At 40.1% G+C, this 19,596-nt stretch overlaps 1 protein-coding gene across 1 annotated transcript in view; it reads right to left on the reverse strand.

The window, feature by feature from the left end:
• Positions 1 to 19,596, reverse strand: part of dock2 (dedicator of cytokinesis 2) — a 99,237-nt gene that overhangs the window by 67,192 nt on the left and 12,449 nt on the right. The window contains exons 14-24 of the mRNA XM_026194526.2: positions 19,438 to 19,536; positions 19,194 to 19,266; positions 18,784 to 18,887; positions 17,511 to 17,712; positions 15,902 to 15,999; positions 15,712 to 15,801; positions 15,361 to 15,461; positions 13,306 to 13,440; positions 8,577 to 8,685; positions 8,073 to 8,143; positions 6,222 to 6,328 (exon numbers count right to left, since the gene is read on the reverse strand). Coding sequence (XP_026050311.1) covers positions 6,222 to 6,328; positions 8,073 to 8,143; positions 8,577 to 8,685; positions 13,306 to 13,440; positions 15,361 to 15,461; positions 15,712 to 15,801; positions 15,902 to 15,999; positions 17,511 to 17,712; positions 18,784 to 18,887; positions 19,194 to 19,266; positions 19,438 to 19,536 — 1,189 coding nt within the window. The remainder of the gene's footprint in view (positions 1 to 6,221; positions 6,329 to 8,072; positions 8,144 to 8,576; positions 8,686 to 13,305; positions 13,441 to 15,360; positions 15,462 to 15,711; positions 15,802 to 15,901; positions 16,000 to 17,510; positions 17,713 to 18,783; positions 18,888 to 19,193; positions 19,267 to 19,437; positions 19,537 to 19,596) is intronic.

Genomic DNA, 19,596 nt, shown 5'->3' on the forward strand with positions numbered 1-19,596 from the left:
TTATTCCCAGTGCCCTCTAATCAGAGAGTAATACATCACAAAGCTGCTGGCTCGAGCTAAGCCTATATCTGATCTTGGTTTTTAAATCCTGCTTTGTATTTGTTCAGATTATATTATAGTTTATCCAATTTACTCAAACGTTGCAATTCTTTGTCATGGTATCTTCAATGGCATCCACTTCTGCAGTTATCACTGATGCTATACAATAGCCCACAACTTCAATAGGGATCATTCAGTCTTAAATACTCCCAGAAACCTTCGAAATTTGGAAGGTTAGCAGTAAAGTGGAAACCCAATGATTTACAATACAATACTGCTCTGTCAGGTTCTCATCTGTAGTTAACAGTAACGCATGCTCACACAATGAATTATTAGTGTTCACAGAGTGTGTCCCTCTCCTGCCCTTGTATGCATTCAGTTTCCACTGAGATTATCCCACAGAAATAAGCATCAGAATATAAATGAGGCAGAGGGAGCCCTTGAGACAGAGGCATTTCCCAAAATGATTGAACTCCTTTCATTTTGCTCCATTAAATGTCATCCATCCCTTTTTTCCATGTCTCTCATTCACAAATTACCAACCGACAGCAGCTACCTCTTTCTCTGTCATTAACCTTTTGAACCATCGACCCAAGGCTCTACAATGACCACAGCTATTCTGGGTCAGCGCGTATAACAACAGTCAAAAATGGCTTGGCAGATGGCTCCTGCTCTCAAAAAGCCCAACACACATATTTATCCACACGCAGGCCACTCCTTCAGTTTACAAATCCAGTTTACATTGCTAATTCTCTACAGGCTTGACTGTCAGTCTTCGCTGGTTGGTTGCGGGCATTATCGCATTGCATTTAAAGTAAGCCGTGACACGAGACTTAATGTGATGTAGCAAAAGCTAATTTAACGTAACGCAGCATAAAATAATGCATTAGAGCATGATACAGGAGAAGAGAAGAGAAGAGAAGAGAAATGCTGCAAACAAACACTTCATCTCATAAGAAGCAGAACTGAGAACAGTGCTTAGAGACAGCCTGACGGGACAGCAATATGACTATTATGTTTTTTTAATGTTAGCATGTCTTAATATATCTATGTAACTACAGATAAAGCATATGGAATCATTGGGGATTACTGGACCACCAAGCAAACGGTTTAAAAAAATCAGTGTACTCACACACCTTAAGCTGCTGTAAGCCTGTGAAATTTAAACATTTAAGCTCAAACAGCTGTTTTGATAATGAAAGAAACGCAGCTTTTTCTGGTGCATTCAAACACCGGCTCACTTGCAGGTTAATCCTGTTACGTATATCTTATATAATCTTTTCACTACTGCTTTTAAATAAGACAGAGTTGTAGCCAGATCCTTCTTGGTCCCTTGACAACTTTGTCACTCAAACCTCTCTTAGAAACCAGAAGTATGAAACCACATTCAGCTATAACTGAGGCCTAATGTGACCTGTCCTTAATGCTGATTGACAGAGAGTGTAGGAACAACTGAGATCACTCAGCACTGATTAAACCCTGACGATAATAACTGTACAGTACATCAGTCTTCCATATTCATCAAGCTCTGACATGCATCCGTTAAGTAATCACAGCAGGAGAAATATAGACACGGGTGTGAACATTGCCAACAATACTGTATAATGCATGGCAGTATAATACAAGCAATTTATATAATGAGATTCATGCCATTTGTAGAGATTGATACATTAAAATTAAAGAATGTATCATTTTAGGCACCATAGCACAGACAGCTTTCTGAGTTTTTGCACTATGGGTTATTTTTACACCCAGCTGTAACTGTTCTTCGCAGATGGCCATTACACTCAAATATATGGGCTTAATTTAATCTGTTTAATATATACTACAATATGAATGACATAACTTGTTTCAAGCTGTGCAGACAGAAGATGGAGAAAGCTGGAGAAATGAAGGTTTGGCTGAGAAAAAACGTGAAGGTTAGTGGACGGAATAAAGGACTTTGACCAGCTTTGGGAAATGAGTGGGCAAACAAAATGACAGGCTCATCCCCCTGTCCCTCTGCTCTTTGCTCTCCCTGATCTCTCATTGTTTTTTTTTTCCTTTATCAGTGCTGATGCTCTCAATCTGTCACAGCGATTGCCTCATGGCATAATAATTTGACTAAATTGAGCCATAATGCGCCTTGTAAATTTAATTTTGTCTCAAAACCAGATTAACCCATATGACAGGATGCACATGTCTATCTATGCGCGTCTGCCAGCACGGGTATGTGCGCATTGTGCATGTTTGTGTGTGGATACACTATGTGCTTGCCAAGACCCTTAATCCCAGGAGCGTATGCTGAATAAATCAGGAGTATTTCTGAGTGGGAGAAAAAAAATCCCTATCCCTTCAAACACTGCCCATAGATTCAAAGAGTTAAGCACACATGGACAGACAACATCAGCAAGTTGAACACAATCGCACAACTAGATCTAGGACTGGAGAAAAATTAATACATGTGACCATCTGACTGGTCTTCATCATAAATAATGCACTCTGCTGGATGCTTTACTTCTGCATTTAGCAGAATAAGTGCAGAATACAAAAACAGTGCATAAAAGTATTTTAAGTATTTCAGTATGGTAGTTAAAAACTACTAGACTTAGAGCAAAAAGTAATGAAATGTTTGATCAATTGTTTCTCTGTTATAACAATGATTCTTCTACTTGTGTAAAGCTTGTGTTTTTTCCATGAAGTGCTCCCACGTTTGTAAGAAGAATCCATTTGTGGGTTGAACAGCAGAGTAGAGTATGTAGGTTGTGCCAATGATAAACTTGCCAAATCTTCCTTGCCAATGCCAAACAGCTTATTCTGTGACCAACACAAGCGCATTGGCTGACTTGCGACAGATGAAGAATGGGATACCATCCCACTGCAGTGTGCACTGGTGACCAGCATGATGGAGAGGTGCCAGGCTGTTGTTACCATCTATGCTTCTTCCAAGTGCTATTGGGGTCCCCCGTTTGTTAAATTAATAAACTGTTACATTTTCAATATTGTTTCTTCAGACTTCAATCATCCGACTGAATAAACAACACCAAACAAGAGTCCTGTTTGGTGGGTCTGCTGCTCAACCCACAAATGCATTTTTCTTACCAGTGTGGGACCATTTAAGGGAAAATAAACAACAGTATAAGACTTATTACCAAGAAACATTTTACAGCAAATAAATAATTGACCAAACACAAATTTCCTTTCTTTTTGTGCTAAATTTAAAGCATACTTGCATTCCAGATTTTATGTTTTATAAAAAAAATAATAATAATAAAAAATAAACCTCATCAGACTGGTCATTTCCACTAAGTGTCAAACATGAACAAGAACTGATCTCCTGTCACATTCATACACTCACACACCCACCATCCTTTCCCATCATCTGACCACTCTTACACTGAAGTGGTGTCAGCAGTGTGACATTTTTCCCTGGAGAGTGAGGTAGGTAGGTTTGCTCAGACAGTTGGGATTATTAAATATGTATTGCAGCACAGTGATAGGACACCACAGGCCATTAGGTATTATAAATATATAATTCAGCTCAGCTACATATTTCAGCGTCCTGGATAAATGGCACACTAGCATACAAGCCTCCTTATTAGCATCCCAATGCTAAAATGCATCTCAATTAGACTGAGTGTCAGGTCTCATTTGGTGAGGCAGGGATCGAGATGGAAAGGGCCAGTGTATAAATGACAGAATAAATGAAAGCGTTGTGCCAAAATATGGAGGAAAAGAAAGCAGCAGAGGAAAAAGGTATCACTGACCAACAGTTTGCAGATTTGCTGATATATTGATTGTGAGCTGGGCTTAAACTTTAATCATTTCTGGACTGTTTAATAGCAACGCGAGTGAAGTTACTGGTCTCACTAACTCTTTTTTTTCATTTTTATACTCTCCTAATCCCATTTTTTTCTCCTCTTGACACTACCATTCAATGGTGCGCTTAACTCTTTTTTTTCCAACAAGCCATATCTCCTCCCTATTCCTCTGTCATCCATCTTTACCATTCTTTAGCTATCCTTCTCTGCCTGACCATCCTTTAGCAATAATCATGTCACCCTCTATCCTTTCTTTCTAGTCAGCTTATTAAATGCTCCTTTTTCTGCCCTGCTCCTTGAAAAATCTCTTCCTCAACCTTTCCTTTTAACTAGCCTCTCCACTGCCTCTGCCTAGGTCCATTTCAACGTCGTCCAGCTAAACAGACATTTGCAGTTTAGAAAACATGGCAGTAATTAGAGAACTTTGTATGGCACAATCGACAGTATTTTGTCCCTCAAAAAGTTAGCTCTTTTTCTCTGTATCACACTTTCTGTTTTCCTCCCCATCATGCCCCTACACTGCCTTTGCTTTCACTTTGATCGCTTGTGTGACTCTGAGCATGTTGACAGCAAGCCAGAGGGCCAAACCTGTCACATCATCCCCTGTGGAATCAATCATCTAACCCAGGATCAATACCAAAGAACCATATCCTCAACTGAATACCGACTCAGCTGACAGCAACGGACTATTCAAAAACAACATTCAAAGCAGTCCACACAACCACTTAGCATACACCACTGCACAAACACAGATTCGCAAACACACTCACACTCAGACACAGTCTCAGCTACTCTGAAACCAATGCATACAAATATATTTGCAGGTTGTGTATGAGAATGCTTCAGAGATGCTTCACAGGGAGCAATGTTCGTGATTCAAATACGTCTTTCCCAGCATGTCATCTAGCTTTTCTCAGTGTCACTAAGACTGATATCAGTTTCAAACTCACTCACTCACTGTCTGCCTCCAATTAATCAGTTTTTACTGCAGAGGTCTGATTATGGACCCATTTATTGAGTCTATATTATACAGCAGCACAACATAGGATCACTCTATCCATCATCGAGCAGACCTCTGTAGGGGAATTTACCACTTATCAGCCCACTACAAGCGAATTAGACAGACATAATAGGGCTGAGCAGAGGCAGGGGGTTGAATGAGGCTAGTGCACAGTATGCGATCATCGATGTGTGGTACACTTTAAAGGAACAATACTGATAAAATGATGTGTCCCCGGTAGCCATTTAAAATCTGGTGAAAATCATTTACGAATAGAGAAGGAATTGGGTAAAAAGTGACACATTAATGACAGAGTTCTGGAAGGGCTTCCAGTTTTATCAGCTACAAACGTACAATATCACTTTTCCTTTAGCAGACAGCTGACATCGCCCGTGACATTAATATGTCTAGGACTCATCTTTCTCTCTATTCAGCATCAACACCTAGTGAGCTGTGAACAGTCAACTCATTTCAGTTTGCAATATAGCTTTTGGACATGGGATGTTCATTGGAATGTCAAAACCAAAATCCCCTCACATCGCACACCAGGCTCAAGATATTTTAATCTCTGTGAGACTGACTTGAAGTGACCTTTACCATCAGTGTATAAATACAAAAATCGGTGCCACTTGTGCTGATTGTAATAAGATGGTATCTGACTCGTGTCCATTGCGCTGATTGCAATGTTAGTGTAGGTGAGCATAGCAGGACTAAAATCATATGTTATAATATCAGCATCAAACAGCTACGTCGCTTCTTTGATCTCAACAGAAAATAGGCCACACAGAGAAGACTACCTGACAAGCTAAACACAAAAATAAATCCTAACTAAGGCAGCTGACGATTTTAAGTTAGGCTTATTCTTTCATTTTGAAATCTATTGACAAAGAAATTCATAAGAGAATCGGGCAACTATGAAAAATTCATGAAACTGTCAGTTTGATGCAACTAAAAAAAGGCTTCATCAGAACATGTGTCTTTATTGCAGTAAACCGAATAAATGCTCACAAACCCATTATGTCCTTTACTGTTTGGCTAATGCTTTTATTCTAAGTGCTTTACTGGATTGTCCCACAGGAAATGGAACATTACCCTTTCTGTATTACTGTGATCAAACCTTTAGTGCAAAGAGCACCCTCACTGGCCATAAAGTACAGTAGAAGCAGTCTGGTACAGTTGCTGAGCTAGAATTACTTACTGTAGCATAGACCTTTTAACTTGATCACTACTGTTAAGTAAGAAGCAACGAATGTTTTATAGGATTTTGAAGGATTTCACTCAGAATGTATATGTGTATTTGTGATTCGCTCTTTACACAGCATGAAGTCTGCTGTTTGTTAGTAACTCAGTGCTGAAAACTGTTAATGGAAAAAATGATGCACCTTGTCTCTGGAAGAGCTGGCTGCTGACAATTTCAGTCATAGAGGCCACCTTCTGTTTCTGGAGTTTCTCAGGAGGAATGCAGGAGTAAAAGTCATGCAGCAACTGACTGCGGAGAGAAAATGACACAGAGGAAAATGAATAATCATAAAAGATTATCACATGGGGAACAGCAACTGGACACACAAAATATTCAGAAATTATATTTTTACACATTTTATACATCTCACCAAGCATTACTAATTCACACAATGTAACTGCTTCAAAGATCAAAAGCAAAACCATCCCTGGTTTAGACACATCACCTTTAACATATAAAATATGCAACCACTAGAAGCAGCAGTTGTATCACAGGGAAGAGCAGTGTATGCCGCATGGAAAACAAATGAGCTAAAGTCTGCACACATCTTAATGAAGACATGGGTTTGACTTATCCTCTGCCCCAAATTCAATTTTGGAATAATTAAATGGGCTGGTTGCAAGCCCTGACGCCACTTAGAAAGATTGAACGCTCAGAACATGGCAAACCCTCGGTCTCAATTTTTTGTCTGTATCTCACTTTGTCTCTGTCTCCTTGAATTATGCCACACAGGCTGCTGCAGCACTTTCAATAATGGCATAAAAGAAGAAAATGCAAACCTTCTGCTCCCAAACTAAACATAACACAAAGGTCTGTGTGACTTTTGATGTCCCCCAAGCTGGCACAGGAGCAGGCTCGAGTACAGAGGATCAGTGAAGTCCACTAATCATCTGGGCTGAGTCTAATTAAAATCCAAAATGTCACTACATACTCTGTGGAGATGCTGCAGATACCCTGAGTAACAAAACACATCCTTAGCAGACAATGTCTTCACTAGTACCACTGCACAGATCACACTACAGGTGCGTTTACAAGGTGTAGAAATGTAACTATACAGGACACGATACAAAGCTTTGATGTCCACCTCGAGCAGCGTAATTGTAATTCACATGGCCTGTTTGTGGAAACTCTGCTCGAGGCGATCCTGATCAGGAATGCAAAGGGGACTTTACTTTCAAGTTCAGATGGCTGCGATATGTTTGTGGATATGTGTGTAAAGAATTGCACAAGACAGAATATAAAGGGTGAGTGAAGGGGTTTGGGATTGGGAGATAAAAAAAGGAAATGAATGACAAAAGACAGAATATGATAATATATGCCCTGACTTTTAACTCTGCCTCAACACTCATCTTCGTGTGTGAAGCAGGTGTTTAAGGTAGCACCTCTGTGACACTGTGTTGACATCGAGCCACTAGAGGGACTGAACTGGCAGATGCAGACAGTCCACGAGCTCAGACACGGACACACAAAACCCCACAGGTCACAGAAAGGTGAAAAGACAATATATGAGGATGGGAAGGTTTAAAAACTGAATGTGGCAAGACAAGAAAACATACTAACTGGTGAAGTATGCACACTGATTGTATGTTTCAGTTGGGTCAAGGAAAGGTTATGCCAGTCTTTCTAAGTCATTTTGTTTTTCAGGACTCTGAGAATAAAAGAGAAGGGGTTCAAATGGCTTTTGTTTGATGGTTCTGCTAAAATTGTCATTTCACTCAGGGGCACATAGAGGAGAAGCAGAGTGTGTTGGAGTGTTTGTCCTTGTGTCCACGTCAGTTTGATGGGATTTTTATCACCTGATAAAGGAGGTAAGGTTTAACCACGATGGAATATGGGAGGAAATAGAAGAATAAGGGTCACTGAATAAAGCCAAGTGGGAAACGTGAGGTGAAAAAACTCATATATTCTCTCTGTAGGTGTGAACGAACAAGACCAAAGATAAAGTGCTAGTGTGTGCATATCTCTCTGTTTGTGAGTTTAAGGATAAGCTTACCTGAGAAGCTTGGCATCAAATACTTTCTCCACATCTTGCAGGACTGTTGGCAGGTACTTCAGAGCAGCAACCTAACAACACACACATGCACACACACAACACGCAACAAGTAAATAGTGTTAAATTACTGTCTTGAAACCCTGTGCAAGGTGACTTTGCCATCAAACAGGCATTCTCCACATGTGTTTAAAGGGGGTGTTTCATTTTTCACTGGGCTCTTGTCTTTCTACCTAACTTTTTCTGATGTTTTCTGTTTGTATGTCTGTGTACGTGTAGGCACAGAGAATAAGAGGAAAACACTAAGCAGCAGAATACTGATGCAGTCAAAAACAGACTTTGAGAAGTGGGAGCATGAGGCGAAGGTGAGACATAGTGAGACAGGACGTCTAGCAAAACAGAAGGAGCGGAAAAAGGGTTCGGATAAAGATGAAAAGTATATAAAAACAATGTAATGAGGTGCACTAGGTTGTGAAGCGTGGATGCAGGGTGAGTGTATGTGATTACCCTGAGCAACAGTGTGGTGGTGTAGTCTGTTCTCATCAGATTGTTGATTGACTCAAAAAGCCTCCTCAGCGACTCCTCAAACTCTTCCTGCTCCTTCCCCTCGTACAGCCTAGAAGCGCAGAAAAACGTGAAAAGAGAAGACGGGAGACCGTGTCAGTAATTACAGAGGAATATGAATAGTGAACAGGTTATAAAAGAAACAATACGGATTAAAACAGCAGAAAATAAACAAGTGTACTAAATAATCAATGAGAGTGAGAATGGTCAAAAAGGGCAAAAAAGACGCAATAAGTCTCATTTATAATTGATACATATGCATACTGATACATATATCAGTTTGTACTATAAATGATTAATTCGATAAACAGAGACTGGTGGATAATTATTTCAAGGTTTTATTCACAATATTTTATGTTATTCTATTTTCTTTCTCTTTGCAAACCAATAGATCCCCTTGCATAAGCAGCTGAGACACGCACTTCTAGAAGTAATATGATCACAAGATGTCAGGCCATGTGTAGCTCATTCATAGGTCATTCATAAGGATGCGTGCCATAGTCAGACACTTCAAAGAGGAATGTTGTCCTCTACTAAATAATGCCTGCTGTACTTGAATGATTTTTCTGTAAATGGACTGGAGTACTTTTCTACTCTGAATGAGCACTCAAAGCCTCATTCACCCAGTCACACACACATACATATCTAAACCTAATCACCTTATCCAACATTCACACACACTCTTCACACACACTCTTCAGTAAATGCATAAGGGAAAGTCAGGGGTCAGTATGATGCCCAGAAGCAAAATGGAAGAACTGGGAATCAGACCTTCAACCTTCTAAACAGTAGACAACCCGCTTTACCTCCTGAGCCAAAGCCAAACTAAAAAATCAGCCCAAATTAATTTAGTGGGTAAAAAAGTCCACATCTCCTCAAATCCTAAATCTACTGTTATTGCAGCTCCACAACAACCTTAGTTCTTAAGTAGCCAATTTTATACCGCTGATAAGTTTTAGTGGCTTTCCTAAAAACAACCAGTGTTTCTCTTCACAGTTTAAACTGATTCCAGGCTTGTAATGAAAGGTTTGTTAAGTTATCTTCATCTTTTCTGTGCTGCCATTCTTTATATGAAATCAAAGTCACTTAGCACAGAGTGACACTGCATCTGAATTTTTTTGATTTTCTGGATATGGGGTATAAACTAAACTGGCTACAGTTCCTCGTATCTTCTTTCTGTAACAGGAGTGCACTTTAAACCCTAAGTCAATCATTTATTTAGCATACGAAGCTGTAAAACCCACGAAAAACTGCCTAGGTAATTACACAGCAAAGCAATATCTTTGATTTAATGTCCTATATTCAATTGTAGTAATGGAGAAAAAACAATGCAGCATTACACTAACAAAATGAAGCCAGTTTTTGCAACTGAACACTGATAAGCACTGACTGTTGTAACTACAGCATCCTGTCACAAGAAAAGGCTGGCTGATTGTGTTGCTTCTAACATCCCCTCAGGTCTACGGGCTAGCGCATTAGCAAACTTTATTGCCATCCATCTCTCCACCCATTTCCTTCCTCCTTCTCCTCACTGTGTTTGAGCGATTCAATTGCACTGTGCAGTTTTTAATTACAATGGAAGTTATGAGTGCTGGGGGGAAGGATTAGCATGTGGCACACAGCAAATTTAGCATGTGGAAGGATGGATTAGGCAGTAACACACAGAGGTATTATCACTGGGCTCTTTGCAGAGTACAGTTATGATTACACACGCATTGTCCTGCTAATCCACCAGCCCTGTCTGTGCGTGAGTGTTTCTGTGTGTGTGGGGGTGTGTATGTGTGTGTCTGTGCACACCTGCGTGGGTGTTATCTACAGTTGATGTGTTAGTGCTGCTATGCTAAGACTGGATTGTGCACTCATACCACAAATACGCACTTCTCCTGCATTTTACACAATAGATGATCACTTTACTCTTAACCTAAATTTTATTTGCTCACGAAGCGTACACTAACACAAAATTATGTAAATTTAAGAAAGGAGTGAGCGGCAGAGAAGAAGTCTGATTAAAAGAGGGGCTGAAGAGCAACTCAGCTGCAGATATTGTAGTTGTAAAAATAATGTCTTCAAGACACCAGTAAACATGACATATGAATTTCTAGTCATAAATATCTCCCTGTTCTGATTCGTAATTTTAATCGGCTTCCCTGGAGTCGAAGTGCTCATTGCTGCAATATTTTGACTGAAATGAGAATAACCAAAACCTCTAAGATGCATCACCAATGAGCGTAACTGTAAAAAATCCTCTGATTATTGTTTGGTCTGTAACGCTTGAAATGTTTCAATCTGATCGATGGAACAGAGTCCCAAGGTACGCATCAATGTGACCCTGAATTTTAGTTGGGAACTATTTTTCCTGTAATTAGTCTTTTACTGTCAAAGTACTATCCTTTTCTGCCTGCTTTTATATTAAATAATAAGATGTGTTAACAATAAGATAACAAAATTCAAAAGCTCAGACACAGACTTGTTTCACAGCAACCATTTTCCGGTGAACTGGTAAGTAAACACAGGTGTTACTAATGACATTAAAGTTCTATTTAATTTAGATGCAGAGGATTAATGTGATTAGTAACACCTGTGTTTACCTTCTTTGTAATATAAAAATGGCTGCTGTGAAACAAATCTATTGTCATAACTAGAAAACACTGAGCTGATAATAAAATGATCATCTAATAATTTTTTTATCACATTAATAAGAATAAGTCTTCATATTAGAAAACATTCTTTTTCATGTGATATAATTACATGCAGTTTACTTGAGGTGAACATATTAAAGAGGACTGTGAGAGCGATTAACTAGACACCAGAGAAATTACAAGCTTGAAGCTTGGAGGACAAAAAGAAGCAAAATTTAGAATTGCTTGCCTTACATATTTCTGAAGTACACATTACACATTCATAATAGATTTTGAACACGAAGCTGGTTTGACAACCTAATAAATCTTCAATGCCACCTATTTAACTATTAATGACTGCTAGTCTTCATGGTGACGGTGATGAAGCCTTACAGATGCATCTACAGCACGGTGGCTCCCCTGAATATGTGATTTTCTCTCTGCGTGACAAGGCCTTAGAGTAGAGGAGAAATCTGATGTGAAAACTTTAGATGCAGAGGAAGCTGAAACTGTCAGCAGCAGGTAGTTGGTAGACAAAGAGACAGAAAAGGAGAGAGAGAAGCCGAGAAGAAGAGTGAGATTTATCGCTTTAGAAACACCCAGGGGATGCTGGTGACTGAAGCTCAGTCAGTCTAGGACCAGTGATGAGATAATGTCATGCACACACAAAAGCATCTACTTAGAAGAATGCTTAAATGTCTGCTTAAAATGTCTGTGTGAACACACATGCACATACATAAACACAAAGAAAAGCACAAAAAGACAAACCTGCAGAAAAATCTGAACTCACTGACAGAGAAATCTGCCATTTTCTAATTCTATCATTCTGAGACACTGGATCTTGCCATTTTTTATAATAGCATTTTGTAACACCTTGCTAAATAGGCATATGTATCTCCATTTTTATTTGTAGACTGTATATTAAAATGGGCATAGTTTCAGGTTCTAAAAATACTCGTGACCGCCAGTGCTGACCCTCAGCTTCCTAGTACACACACAAATGGTATCCAAAATCCTATGTCGCCTCGTTTTCAAGTTATCACGTTCACAAGATTTTCAGAAAACCTGACCTCTGACCTTGACTTTGAGGTCAATGTCATTGTTGTGACATTGTTGTGACTCTCAGTGACCTCTGACCTTGAAGTCATGGTCACTAAGATTCAAACTTATTCATTTACAAGCTCCACTTAATCTTAAGGTCTCATTGTTGCCTCATTCTCAAGCTCTCACATTCACAAACTTAGATTTCCATCTTCTAAAAACATGGGAATCCAGATCAGAATGGGCAAGGTATACCAATATAATTTCATGAGAATGCTGGAACAAACAAAATCTGACCTTAAAAGTTTGATGGACTTGCCCTTGTCCCCAACTGGCAGAGTAAACTCAGTATAATCAATTTATTATCCGAATTTATATATCTCTTCCCATTTCCAGTTTCTCATCAAATAAACAAACAATCAAAAGCCCCTGATGCCCTTTAGAAGATTAAAAAGACAGACTGTCACTGATCAGGTGGCACACACACACACACACACACACACACACACACACACACACACACACACACCCTCAAAACTAATTTCTATAAACATTCATACAGAATTCTACAGGGTTGTGTCCTATGTACCTACATCCAGTGGCATCAACACAAAGTCACTCAAGTTACCCACAGGCAGGGAACATCGTGTTTCTGGATCATCTGTCTGATCTCTCAGCAACAACTTTTTCACTAGTTATAAATGGTGTTTACACTCGTCATATGGTGCAGCCCTGGGCTCAGCACAGTGGGTGTCTCTCTTGCTGGAACTTTTCTGGCCATGTTGGCTGCCCATTCAGCAGTCCTGCCCTGACATTAGCTAGATCATTTGGTTGCTGCACTTCATCATCAATGCTTATTAGCACCTTTAGTGCTGTAATCAGCAGGCCTTTCTCACAGAGCTGTCAAAAACAATTACTTTGGCAATGCAGAGTCACTGGGTTCTGTGTGTGTTCAAGAATCTCTATTTGCATTGTCGAGGATCCAAAAACAAAACAGAAAAAAAAGTACTCACTGCGAGTAGAGCATGCGTGAACGAACAATAAACTTGAAGATATACTCGAGGGCTTTGAGGGTTCGGAGTATGGGCTCACACTGTTCTCCTCGACTGGACACATCTAGATACCTCTTCAACACCGACATCAGCTTTCTGGGGAAGAAAGATACGGGGGAGGAATCAGGAAGGAGGTGCAGGATGGGGAGAAAGGAGACAATCAAAATCATTCAGACAAAATTGTCATTCCTTTTCTGATGTTGCACAGGTTGGAAAGTTAATCACCAACTCCATTTTTCACTTCCATAGAGCAGAAAGACGGAGTGCAATAGAGTGAGAGCAAAAGAACCAGAGAGAAAAACTGTCAGAGAGGTGGCTGTGGAAAAATAGCAAAATAGTATTTCACACCTGAACAGATGTACCTTTCACACAGCTCACAGACATTTTTATTTGCCCTCAGATGCATGGTGAAGAAATCATTCTCCAACACATGCACACCCTGCAGGCGTCTTTAGACACACACATAAATATTCTGCTGTGCCAACGCAGTTGGAGAGAGGTTTGGGTAGCACAAAGTTCAGTCTAAGTTTACAACCTACCAGAATCTTCCTCTTTAACCTTCCTGTGTCGCAATATTATACAACACTAGAACATTTGTACAGTAGCTATATAGCCTTTTGGTTTTGTGATAGCTCAATTTCCATGAAGTGGCAACAGCGGATCGCTCGCTAAGAACGACCACTTTAAAACTACACAATCCTCTTAAACAATAAAAGTCCTTTTAAAACTTGACTCCAATCTGGCCTCACTGCCATTAGAGTGGACTTGAAAATACTTCCAATGTAATTACTAGTCAGTGATCCCTAGTTTTGTTTTGGTGCAGTAGCTTAAAGGCAAGTACAGGAGGATTTATTCCATCTGAGAGCAGTTTAAAATATGGTGAGAGCAAGTTAGACAGTTTTACATAATAGCCTCTGGGCTGACAGGCGATAAGCTGCAGCGACCCTCTTAGAGGGTGAATGCCAACATACTAACGGGAGAGGGATGGAGTTATGATAGAGCACATATGAAACAATGAAATTAGAGGTGAGGGAAATAACCATCTTGTCCACCAAGGTGAACCCAGTGTACAGGCACCAGGGAAATACAAGTATAGCCATCCCTGTCTACTGCCTCAGAAATCCAGAGTGGAAATCAGCCTTCCATCCCTTATCAAGGGGAAACTGATTTCAGACCCTCAGCTAGGGGACCCTGTTTCTCGACCTCACAGACTAATATGGGCTCCTTCCCCTCCATACAGGTGACGTTCCATGTCCCTTTAGCCAGATTTGTCAAGCATTGGACGATCAGAGGGATCGCCAGGGCCTCTGCCCAGAAACACTAAGGACGTTTTCTTTGTCTGAAGTGGAAATGCTGATAATTAGTCTATTTTCATCTATTATGAGTGTACAGTTTTTGAGTTTGCGTACTGCAAAATAAACTCAATAAATACACCATGTATAAGACCACTTCATTATAACGTGATATTTTGCCGGCCATGCGGGACATGCTGGAATGTAATATTCTCATCAGTCCTACGTGTCGCTGCCTCATTTACAGCATCTTTTCAATAAGAGTGGCATTTCCTATTTTATTCTTAAATGCGTGACATTTTACAGTGATTATGTGGAATATAAACTCATTTACCTCAGATTAATGTGATTACATAAGGGGTTTTCATCACCATATTTATTTCTATTGTCATTATACAAGTAAACAAAAACCCACACCATCGGCCTCTGGCTGCATCCTGTCACGTTCAGACAAAAGCTCACATTTCCTGGAAAAGCCTGTCTCTATTTACTGAGCTCTTGTTGTCATGTGTCACTGTGAGCTGTTGAGACCAGGAATCTGACTAACCAAGAGTGAAGTTATTAATCACTGCACCATGCGGTTTAGATTCAATTCACCAAATCATTCAGCAACTTCCTTTGCTGCTCCAGTAAATGGGATGTGTTGTTAAAAAGTGTATCTTACTCTTTCTGGAGTGACATGACAGTAAGAGGAAATAATGGAAAGATAATGGAAATAACCTACTTGTAAGCCAGCGTAGCACTGAAATGTTGCTTGATGTAGGCCTCCAGCACTGTGTTGAAGTGCTGGAATTTTCTGTCAGCGATGAGCCCGATGATGTGTATCTGCCAGACATAGTAAGAGAAGAGAGACTATGAGAGTTTGTTAAACGCTTACAAAGCAGTAAAACATTTAAAAGGCAGATGAGAATTTTTGTATGATCATCTGACAGTCGTGTTTATTTGGGAAAAGATGGACGGTTAGATACAAAGATGTCAAGACCCGCTGAACGCAGAGATAGCCTGTCAAGATATCTGCTACATGTGTTGACAACGCAAGCATGCAAAGTCAGACTCACAAAAACCATACACTCACCAAGGCATCAAACACAAGAATGTCATAGTCATCAGTCTGAGAGTGTTCCATCATAATGTTGAACAAGGCATCCAGAGTGTCCTGCAGAAACTATATACACATGTACAGAAAAAAAGGGAGAAGCAGTCAAAGTACACACACACTAGTCTACACGCTTATTGAATGGCACACTTGTATTCACACCACTGACCTTGACCACCTCCTCTCCATCAATGATTTTTAGCTTCTCCAAGTTTTCTTTGAGGAGCTCAGGTCGAGTCCTCCACTTGAGCAGACCCAAAAGCCCCACTACACAGACGAGAAAACAAAGGATTTTTGATGTTCAGGTGGAAGTTGAGGTTACTCAACTATAATGTAAATGCCATTTCAATTAACAGCATAATTAAAAAAGAGAGAGATTCTCCTTGGTATTGCGCAGAATTCAGTATTAATTTCATGTGAAATATAGTAAGCTGATTTTTTCTGCGCTGCATTAAAATTAGAGTTGAAACAATAAATGATTTAATTAGTTACACTAATTAACTGACAGCACTGAAGTTCAGCAATTTGCTGTTTTCCCTGTTTTAAACCACTGTAAATGTAATCAACCGGGTTTTAAATATACAATAATAAATATAAAGTGTATGCTTCCTGGGCAATATACATTTAATTCTAGAGTCTCAAGTTCATTTCCATCTGCCAATAAAGTGGAGATTTGTCAAGTAATGATTGTTATATGGACAGTGCCCATCCCTCTGGGACTTTCAAATCCACAGTCTGTGTCATTAATTCTGCTTCAGTTTGACACGGGGCAGATTTCCATGTCTCTGTAGTGCTGCCCACGTAAGGCTCACTGCTTTCCCTGACCGGTAATTTCTGACTCACCGGGCCAAGCCGCACATCTGGTGGGTGGCCCTGAACAACATTGTGTGCATGCATGCTTAAAAGCCTTTGTGTGTGTAAGTGTGTGCATGTGTGTGTCTGTGTGCACGTGGTACAGGTGATTAATACAGCAGGATAATGTTCATTATAGTGATGGACTGACTTCCTCAGTAACAGCTGTTGAACTCCACCTGTCTCTGATGCACCTTACTGTCTGGGGTGAACGTGCTTTTTGCATTAGATGTAGATGTGCATTTCACTCTGTATGTGTGTGTGTGTGTGTGTGTGTGTGTGTGTGTGTGTGTGTGTGTGTCTGGCCTGTGGGGCTGCCTGAGTGTGTAGGACAAAATGATGACATTCCCTGCTAATAAAATCCATGTATATACACAGCCTGCCCTCCATCCCTTGCTTATTATTCCATGACCACAAAACATATAGTCTAATTAAGATTCTGTTGACTCACCATTAATTGGTTAGAGGTTGTCTTTCCTCTAATTTGACCTCACCTCAACCTTTAACTCTAAACCTAAAAATAACACAGTCTTAGCACGTCAGTAAAATGTTGATTGCATTTCACCACAAGTTTGTTGTTTTCAAGGGAAACATTTGAATCCAGCTCAATACATGAGGCCACATCCGACCAGTATTTCTTACAGACTTGTAAGGAGTGGATTTGTCCTCTACTAATTTCACAGCCAACCGATGATTCATTGTCTTTGCCTGGCCTTATTAGTCTGTTGAAAGAAGTTGTTAATTAATGTTTTTTTTTCTTTTTTTGGATGTGTCAGGCTTGATTTCAAGCACCCTCCTCCACATAAAGGTCTGCTTTTGACCTTTTGTCATCTATTGTGTTTTCATGGCCGTTTCTGTGTAAAAATCGTTTGCCCTGCCAAGCCTCTAGCGTGCTAACGTCGCCACAATATCAGGCTTGCACGTACCGTTTTGGGTGAGTTTAGTGGAGCAGACCAGGGTGGAGATGGTGAAGCTGTCTCTAGAGCTTACAGACAGGCCTCCTCCTCCCCCAGACACGCTGCTTGAGCTGCGGCTCAGTGTGGACATCTTGTGGGGGTCACTGTGATGGTTGCGGGTTGAGGGCAAAGACAAGTAGGAGTTCACGTCTTCCATGCGCTTGCTGTCACCCTAAAAGCACAAAGTCATTTTTAACAAAATGCTGTGGATACCATTAGTGCGACAAAGCTGTCATAGATGTATAGAAATTGTCTCAGCTTACAAGACGTCTTGATGTAAATGAAAAACTGATCGATTTGATACATTTGTAAGATTTGTAAAGCGTAATCCTATGTTTTGCCTAAGCCTTATTTACTTCTGCCTTAATTTTTGTGAACTCATAGTTTTGGATACAGCTGTGTCAGACAAGTTAGAAAGATAGAAGCTTTGAAAAAAACAGAACACCGTTAATTTGTCACATCAACATCAACGGTTCTTCTAGGTTGATTGCTTCAGGGTGGCAGGTAGTGGGTAGTGGTAGCAGTGGGACAGCTCTGGCACGGCAGAGGTGAGGGCATCAGTGAATGTCATATTTTCAACTCAGCACCCTCAACTCTGTCCTCATTAATGCCACATCAGTAAATAATGAGTGAGTGGCTGGAAAAATTGGAGAGTAAGAGAGTGAAGCCATGAGCGGCGCAGAGATCGAGAGGAATGCAGGGATAACGAGAGATAATCGAGAAAGAGGGCACAGAGGGACCATCCATTTGGTCTTTGAGTGAATCACGAGTAATTAATCTTCATTGGGTTTGGCATTTAATCAATATGGGGATTCAATCTTAGCTTGGGCTCATTTGGCAGGAAATCTATTTGGCTTCACTCAACCTGTCTGGGTGGCCATAACCTCTTATCTATACTCGCTACATGTTTAGGTCAGTTTTGATGATTGTTGCATTTAAACATACATTGTTAGACGTTTTCCCCGGTGCAATCATCTTTCAAACTTATTTGTAGATTATCTACCATACAGTATTTTCGACAAGTGGCTGTGCACATTTTCACCACTTTTGTTTGACCTTCATATTGTAAACATAAATTCATCATGAAAGGATCATTCTTTGTTTGTTATTATGTGTTCTTAGGTCTATATGCGCTATTCTCTAAACTGGAAAACGAGGATGATGGTATTTCCTTTTGAGAGGATACTGAGTCCATTCATTAGTTCGTCTTTCTTTATCCAAAAGTTCTGCCGCTGGTTCTGACCTTGAAGACCACAAGTTCATGCAGTCCATCCTGCAGAACAGTCCCATCATCCTTCATTAGACGCACAAAAGCCATAGCGAAGTTCTTCTCACTCTTATCCTTGGCTGCAAATTAAGGAGAATGATAAGTAAACAAAACTAGAAATGGCCAGGGGAAAAACACATCAGGGAAATAGAGAAAGAGAGGAAGGAGTTCACACGGCACGCGAATTCACACGCAGAAGAAAGAAAAAGTGCTCATTTGTTTAATCAAGTATGTGTAATGATGCCTTGGCTCATTTTCCAAATAGGTTAGACTCATTCTGTCCTTTCAGTGTCACATTATACTCAGGGGATCAGAGAGGAGGAGTTAAGAGTGATGATCTAATGAAGAATGCAGACAAGTAGAGAGAGACAGAGGGTGATACTTACACTCCTGGGAAGAGCGATGTCTGAACATAAAGCGTAAATGAATTCTGTGCATTTCTTCCAGGGGGACTGCCACCTGGAGGATATCTCACGTTATTGTAGAATATAATAAAACTGATATCCTAAAGACATACTGACAGTATGATGTGATTTCTTTCCTTGAACATTAGAAATCACGAATGCAAATGCATTATATCAAGACAACGGAACGAAGAGACTAGTAGATAAGGAAATAAAACACACACACCTTAAACGTCTCCATCCAGCGGGGCTGTTTGACTTGGTAGTAGATGACAGATCTGTACTCACTGACTGCCTTATCCCCTGCTCCCAGACAGATGGAGTTCTAGGAAAAAGAGAGGTAAAGAAAAATACGCCTCACAGTGACTGTGAAGAATTTATGTTT

The sequence above is a fragment of the Astatotilapia calliptera genome, chromosome 2 (assembly GCF_964374335.1).
Source record: "Astatotilapia calliptera chromosome 2, fAstCal68.1, whole genome shotgun sequence".
NCBI lineage: Eukaryota > Metazoa > Chordata > Actinopteri > Cichliformes > Cichlidae > Astatotilapia > Astatotilapia calliptera.